At 41.9% G+C, this 8,140-nt stretch overlaps 3 protein-coding genes across 3 annotated transcripts in view; 2 read left to right on the top strand and 1 right to left on the bottom strand.

The window, feature by feature from the left end:
- The window catches only part of SARC_08949 (hypothetical protein), a gene marked incomplete at its 5' end in the record, with an annotated part of 5,143 nt that extends 3,895 nt beyond the window's left edge, over positions 1–1,248 (top strand). Inside the window, 2 exons of the mRNA XM_014297056.1 lie at positions 460–604; positions 928–1,248. Coding sequence (XP_014152531.1) covers positions 460–604; positions 928–1,217 — 435 coding nt within the window. The 3' untranslated portion in view covers positions 1,218–1,248. The remainder of the gene's footprint in view (positions 1–459; positions 605–927) is intronic.
- A 4,270-nt stretch (positions 1,249–5,518) lies between these two features.
- Positions 5,519–6,031, top strand: SARC_08948 (hypothetical protein). Its single transcript, XM_014297055.1, has one exon. The coding sequence runs from the start codon at positions 5,576–5,578 to the stop codon at positions 5,951–5,953; it is 378 nt and encodes a 125-aa protein (XP_014152530.1). The 5' UTR covers positions 5,519–5,575; the 3' UTR covers positions 5,954–6,031.
- A 1,439-nt stretch (positions 6,032–7,470) lies between these two features.
- Positions 7,471–8,140, bottom strand: part of SARC_08947 (hypothetical protein) — a gene marked incomplete at its 3' end in the record, with an annotated part of 6,839 nt that continues 6,169 nt past the window's right edge. The window contains exon 5 of the mRNA XM_014297054.1: positions 7,471–7,611. Within this exon, the coding sequence (XP_014152529.1) occupies positions 7,471–7,611 (141 nt within the window). The remainder of the gene's footprint in view (positions 7,612–8,140) is intronic.

Here is an 8,140-nt window from a genome sequence, read left to right as displayed (position 1 = left end):
ATATCGACACATACNACACACACACACTATATATATATATATATATATATATATGTGCGTGTGTTACGGATATGATGATAGGAGTATGGTGACGATTGTAGTATGAGAGAGTGTTCAGTTCTCCTTAGCAACCCAGTGTCACCACTTCGGCCTTCTACTCCTAGGTACTGGGTTCCCATTGACACAGACCAGAGCATGTCTGACTGAATGCTCGGATCGCTGAAATCGTTGTAAACCATATAAGCACTCCATTCGATTGAGAGTCTCATATATCATTTCATGATTAAAAGAAATTATCCCACCCTCACCCATGTATTTGAGTCTCCTTGCCAAACCAACTGCGCGTGCGATGAGTGCCCAATACATGCTAAACTCAATCTGACATTGCACATCGTCGTACAGCTGTGCGCCATAGAATTGATGTGTTGTGTATATACTGTGTCAACCCCTGTCCTGCAGGTGGCTGAATTGGAGCCAGGGTTTACTATAGCTCCGTACGCGCACGCCGCCATGCGAGGGATGGATATCCTCGCAGTTGATGAGGTTGCGCCAGACTCCACTTCTTTGACCACCATCCTGGGTGCTGTTGGTAAAGGCGATAGAGGTATGCGTGATAGAAGGCTGCGCACAAGCAGGCAACAATCGTAGTGTGTGTTTTATTTGTCGAGTGATGTTGTGCTCGTGCATGTTTGATGGTGGAGAGTATTGTAGAATTCACATTTTATCCTGTCTCGAAGCTACAGCCAAATTATCGGACAAACTACATTCACATACTAATTTTGTGTACATATGGTCCGATGTGGCCACACAGAGTATAATGGTTTGACAGTAGAGCTAACTACGTAGTCTGTTAGTGTCGGCCCTGTCAAATGCGACATGGTGAGTGTTTCATTGGAAGTATTTGATTTACGTATTCGTTTGTTGCAGGTTCTGAACATCTCGATCTCTACGGAGCGGAGGTGCAATGCTTGCGCACCGAAAAGTTCGATATATATCTGGGCAAGGACAACGGCTTAGTCTGTGTTGATGGAGAGCTCTTCCGCATACCCCCATCGGCCTTTCACGCTCCCTGCCGTACTGGAGCTGACCGAATGACAGTCACACAGTGTGATGCCTCCGCCTACAGTGTTCCGTGTTGTGAACCGATAGCTGGATACAGTCGGCCAATTAAAGTGCGCCCCTCGCCTGTGAAGATCACCATGTACTGTGCGAAGTAATAAAGATCTTGCAGATGCAAGGCAACGGTAACTTACGTGCAAATTCCAATCATGACAATAATATACTTTGCCCTCTATTATCACGTGATGACAAATATATACACTCCTCTGCACGTTGCTGCAATTTCATTTTTGTGGGTATTTTTTTATTATAACAGCCACATATTTATGTATGTGATCGTTTTCATCTCTACTTTTGTAATGTGGCTATGAAAATATAACCAGAATTTTAACATCTCAAATTTATAATGACCTATGAGCCCAGCTCCAAAACTCGCTCTTGTGGGATACACACATATAGGTATTCTGCATACTTCTGAAGGCAGAATATATATCCTGCACCAAAATATAGTATAATCTACAGGGTAAAATAAACAGAGGCACTAGAGCGTATAAAAACTACACGCCATTAGCCAGTTCTCGTTTGGTATAATCGCAAGAAAACATTCCGTTTTCAACGCCGGTTGTACAGAATAGTGTATTGAATAAAGTAGTGACTATACAAATCTTGTGATCGAATATCGCAGGTACTTCTGAAAGCAGATGTGGCTTAGATGAGATAATAAGTAGTCATCCAACATTATTCATACGAATTTTTGTTCCCGATTTGAAATCCATTTGGTAGCGCGGACGTATCGATATGCTCTTTCAAATAATAGTTCGAGTATCATCCATTTGGGTGAGAAAACTTTCGGACGACAACTATTCGTCCTGCACCAATAAGACTAATAAGCTCGAAACTCGACTTTTTGACCATCTACCGCTAACGTCGACCACAGGATAAACCTCTTCAAAATTTAAGTATGTGATAAAGCTGGACACAAAACTTTAGGATGCCCTACTTTCATCTATGAATGTCGCTAATTAAAGTACAACACATCAGCAAGAAGTGTACGCTGCATCGAAGAAAACTAAAAAAAGCCGCAGGTGCCACGGCGACGGACACAACAAAAATACCTTCCCTAAACCCTAAACCCCAAAACACATTGAACATGCATAAACCACAACAGAGCCAACTATTGTCGATTAATTTATTGAGCGTAACTACTTCTAGTCTAGGCTAACAACTCTCAACGCAAACCCACCAGTGCCACCACATTATTCAAACCAGAGGCGACAACTAGACAACCACCAGAGAAGTCCATTAGGGGGTTATTTATTGCTTCGACAATGCCACATGCAACCTATCAGTTGCTAACATCCATTCGTCCTAGACAGAGAACCACGTGGGCAGTAAGCCGTAAATCTATGGCTCTCTAGCCATTGGACTGCCACGACGACTCTCATCGTTGACGTTTAGTCCCCTTATCTCAGTGAAAACTCTGTTGAACCCTGAACTTGTCTAAGTCTGAAGTTTTGAACATGCCAAAAAAATAAATTTCAGATCAACGGTTCTATCGAATTGTAACCCAGTAATACTACAAATTTGTCAAAAGCAGCGAATCAATCGGAACCAAAATTCAAAATGTTGACCTGTTAAACAAAATACTGTAATTAAAAATATGTATTAGGTTCACACAAGTTCACACTTCTGTATTTAACAGAACTTCAGACTTCATAGTTCACACTTGGTCGGAGGTTGAATTTTGATTCATATATTTACAATTTCTATAAAAACAAATATATGTCGCGCTCATTCACGGCTCACTGAAAGGCTCCATGGCATATATTTTTTTCTTGGTTGAGTTGACTCGGCTCCTCGTCACAGCCATCTCGTGTTGTTTAAAATAAAGACATTCCATTTGTTTAACCCCCCCCATCCCCCCCCCAAATAAAAATAAAAAGAATTGTGTCTGTCCTTGGAACGTCATTTGCCTATTGTTTTGGCCAGTCCCACTTGTTTCTCTTTGTTGTTTTTAAAAAAACCCCCAACAATGTACATACCGGGCTTCTGCCGGCCTCCACCAGGGCCCGGAAGCCAGGCCCCAGGCCCCAAGGCCCTGGGGCTCAGAGCCGCCCTCAGACCCTGTGTAAATTATGGCCTCGTGCCCCGTATTTTTAGTTTCTCATTTCTGAACTCGGTGTTTTATAAAAGGCCGTAATTAATTATGGCCCAAGCAAAACTTTACTAGACGCCAATAAAATCGCTGATTCGCTGGGCCCGGCTGGGGGATTTCTTCTCGCTGTTTTGATTTTCAGATGACTTTCACTGTTCCACATCTATATAATTAACACTTTCAGTCCACTCCCCTGTCCCCACTGACACTCCCCCTTTGAGAGTGACCCAACCGCGTGTAGCCACTGTTTAGTGTTTATTTAGTGTTCCACTGTTCAGTGTTCAGTGAATCAGTGTTCACTGCCCCTGTGAATAGTCCAGGACTCCCGACCCCCGACTCCCGACTCCCAAGTCCCGATTCCCAAAAGAAATAAAACAACAAGGCTAAAAAAAACTAAAAATATTATTTTATTTGAAGCAAGTAGAACTTGTAGAAGTCACATTTGTAATAAAAACAGTATTGACTTTATTGTTTAAAAAAAAAGAGCATACAAGATAACAAATAGTGATTATAATATCACAAATGTAGATAATATTTAGAAATTTGAACTATCTGTATTGGAAATTAGTTTGAAAAAACAAATCCGAAACGATCATTCCAGGTTTTCAAAAAAAGGTCGTTGGCGCATGAGATATTGGACCGAGTACTTGAGTAAAATAATTAACTGGTTTTTACAAAAACAACTGTGTAATATTTAGTGTACATGTACTCTGCAATGTACATGCTACATATGTACGAATTTCGCTTTCGGATTTGAAAAATATATAAATATAAATCGTCGACGAGTCATGACTCACGACTCACGAGTGACTTTTTTTAAATTCTGTGGAAATCAAAACAGATAACAAGCACATTTGTTTTAGGGTTTAGGGTTTGACTAAAACCGAACAGGGTTGTTTTTAAAAATATAAAAACAAATATGTTCGTTTTCCCGTTTTGTGAATTTGAGTCTCTAATCTGTACTCTCTACTTAATTTATAGTTTTTATATATAAACAAAATAAAAGATAAATACAGTTGGAGTCGTTTTTTTAACAAACAGTGGATATCATATGTTTTGTCCAATAAATAGTTTGGAGTCGACGACATTTGAAAAGTTACAAAGAATTCGCTCGATAGGAGTCGACCCCATGCTTGAATATGCTCGTTACCTACGTGACTCAGCTCCTCGTCTCCACGAGCCTCGGGTCCGCTGGGACTGGGCTGGGCGCCTCGGCAATTCACGTCAGAAAGTTCCTGAACAGACTATGTACATAAATATTTATAATAGTTTATCTCTGGCTTCTTGGATTTCTCGCTGGCCTTTTTGAAAGCAGTTGGCAAAAAAAAAAACAATACGGCAATTTGTCAGAATTTCTGCGTGCTGCAGTAGCGGCGGCGGGTGTGGCCTCACTCGCCTGTGAGGCTGTGGCTGATGACAGTTAACACTTGACAATTGATAGTATTTAGTAATATGTCTTTTTTTGTTGTTTAAAAAATAATTAGAAAATATAAAATATGCAATACCCTCTCGCAGTGTCCACTGCCCAGTGTCGCTAAAACAATAAAGTTTTGTTTTTAAAAAATATTTAGTTTTTATTTTATTTTAAAAAACAATAAAAATTATTCACAGTAGTCATCATTCAGTGAATCAGTGAGCGCGTCGCGAAGCTGCAAATGTGACTGTTTTTAGTTTTAGCGCCGCGTCTGGCTGTCTGGTATCTGGTGACAGTGGTGTGCCGCGAGACTGAGTGCCAGACTGTCAAGTGCCAAGGCTCAAGTGTCATGTCAGTGCCGCCCAGGGGACCAGTAGGCTTAAACTCAACCAAAGATAGTCACAATTTGTTTAAAAAATAATACAAAATGACAGTTGATTCCTGAACCAAAAAGAGAGAGTTTAAATAGCCATAAAAAAAATTAACAAAATTTTATTTTAGATGCTTTTTCTGCTCCCAGCCTCCAGCTCCCAGAATATTAATAGTATTAGTGACCAACAGACCATGTGTGACATAAAGTATTGCCTGACAGTGACTGCCTGTGTCACTGTGTGCCCAAAACAATAGTGTGGTGATTCCGTTGGCGATATTTATTCGACTTTGTTAACCGTGGAACCGTGGGCGTGCTCTCTCTCTCTACTCGAGAGAAAATCACTGACCGAGCGAGTCCGACTCACTCTCCACAGAGTGGTAGACTGAAGAATGCTGACTAAATAAAGTACACTGAGTCACTGACTGTACGCAACTACGCATATTCGTCGCTTCAGATTTCAGATGCTCAATGAATATTTTAATTTCTCAACTATATTCCTCCATATATACGACTGGCTCGTGTACATATAATTCATATTGTACTTCATCGAAAATAATCTAAAGTAATAATTAGAATGATGTCAAAATCAATCATCCTCATTTCTCTGGCCGTTTTTGCCAGTGCCGCCACCACCAACCCCTTAATGGACTGTCAAACACTCACATTCGCATGTGACGAGGGTTTCACGCAAAATAATAACTTGGAAGTATGTTGTATCTGGGAAGGGGCCTGTGATGAAGGAATCCCAATCTGCTCAGAGGAAGTGTGCTGTCGTGCCGAAGAGGAAGTACCTATGGAAAGTTCAGTATACGAAGATATGGACGAGTACTTGATAGAGTACCCTGAGGCCTCCGAGACCTACCCTGAGATTTTCGTCGAAGAAGATACCAAGGAAGACGCAGCCGCAGACATCGACATCGAAAGTCTAATAGAGGGCGAAGAATCAGCTTAAATACATTAACAAACCGTACCTTATTATAAAGTAGTGGAAATAAATATGTAGTAAGTTCGTGACATTTATAGATTGAACACCATCTCAATGTCTTTTCAGTGTTGTCGTTTCAGTAGCGCAAATTCAGTATGCTGTCCTATTGCTTTTTGTTGTATGTGTCACGCCTCGATAGCATTTTGTATGAATACTATGATATATGACTGTTGTGGAATTGCTTACGGTTTTAGTGCTGCATATGCGTGTTGTGTTTGCGAATAAGTTGCATATCTGCACGAGTTCAATAGTTTACTATAGGTACAAGCAAAATCAGAGAAGGCAATGTGTTTTGATGTTTGTACACTGGCATTGTAATTTGCGGTGATTGTTATCATTTTTTACAACAAAATGTTTTCCTTCGGACTAAAACTCAACTTTTCCCGTAAAATCCATGAACATCCATTCTCTCTGAGAGTTCAAAGCCCTCTACGATCTAATAGGCCCTCAACGAGACCCTCCTAATACAGTAGATTGCAAACAACCACTGCTAGAGATTTCTTTAACTTAGCAATGACGACCTTTTAAAGTTATCAATGTAGATGTAGCTGATAATATCACTTGTATATATGTGTTGAGAGGCAGGCATAGATCACGGAGACCCCAAATTCACGCCACTCTAGTTTGTTTTATTGTACTACACAATGCATCACATGAACATCACAGAATTGGTTTGGAGTACTGTTATCAATCAATCCGCTACAAACACCAATCATATTTCATTGATGTCCCCGTTGCCTCACCATGTCTACTCCTGTCGTTCTCCAACGGACGAGCCAGTTCCATCGATACTTGACATGGTCCACTCTGCAAGGCTGACTATTCTGCTCGCATAAGCTAAATCGGCATCTCTCCTATATCTGTTGCTAAAGTTTGGTCACCTCCGGATACTCACCTACAAGTTTTCACGCAAAAGTTCAGGCGCTTCATTACTACACAAGGCGCCGCTGTGACCGCCAGAATCAACGGTAAGGACCACGTCGGTAAACTGTTGATAAGCACTCGCCCCAGTCTATCTATACGCTGAACTCGTGTAGCTAACAAACATAGCAAGTGCTCCTGTGCAGTAAGTAACACAACAATCTCATGGCTGTACAAAGGACCAGTGCGTCTATAAAGCAACTAACCCTTCGGAGTGCGCCGTCGAGTGCTGTCTGTCTTCATAGCGTCCCATTGAGGTGAAGACAACCGCATCGCTACACGCCGCGATGAAATGTCACAGAACGCTTTTCGCGATTGCGTTCCTAAATGCTCGTACTTCTGGCGCTTACCCCACACATCCTCGCACCTTCAGGCGTGTATAGCACTTGAGATTGATATCTGATTGCTTGTAAATTTTACTACCACACATATTCGTTGCATCTCGATACTTCTACCAGCAGCCTAAGGCGCAATACTCCTACCAGCAGCCTCAGGCGCATCTCAGTACTATTAAAAGCAGGCGTAGGGCAAAAGCATTCTCAGCCTTTGGGTCCCTGAACGTTTCACTTTGTCGTTGGCGCCTTGCCCAGATTACTGATCGGTTCAAAGATGCGCAGTTTGACTTCGGGCGAAAGCAGTCGTTTGTACATCTCTCGTGACAGGAGCACACTCTCCAGTGAATCTACCGAAGGCTGTCCTGGCACCTGCCATAGGTCACAAGAAACATTGCAACAAGCACACCATTAGACGGTTGCCATGGCATTCACACAAGTACACACCATACGTGCTACACAAACAGTAGTGGGTCAAATGTCCCACCCCACAGCTGTGGCTTGGCCGATGACAAAATCACTGTGCCGGTTGATTGTAGGATCATCTAGACGCGATACATCTAGCTGTTAGTAGTCGCATAATTGTGCTGCGGGTGCTCTGAGTTTAATATCAGTTACCACGCGTTTAACAAACCCTACCACACGTGCACCACATGGTACAAACATGGTTTAGAAAAACCCTAAAACATGCACCACATGGCACAGCCGTGGACTAGAACAACCCTAAAACCCTAACTACCAGATGACACAGATGGTCCAGAAAACCCTAAAACATGCACCACACGGCACAGACATGGACTAGAACAACCCTAAAACCCTAACCACCAGATGACACAGATGGTCCAGAAAACCCTAAACATGCACCACACGGCACAGACAATGGACTTAGAAACCCTAAACC

The sequence above is a fragment of the Sphaeroforma arctica genome (assembly GCF_001186125.1).
Source record: "Sphaeroforma arctica JP610 unplaced genomic scaffold supercont1.858, whole genome shotgun sequence".
In the NCBI taxonomy this organism is placed as follows: Eukaryota; class Ichthyosporea; order Ichthyophonida; genus Sphaeroforma; species Sphaeroforma arctica.
This window is presented reverse-complemented; position numbering and strand designations above follow the sequence as displayed.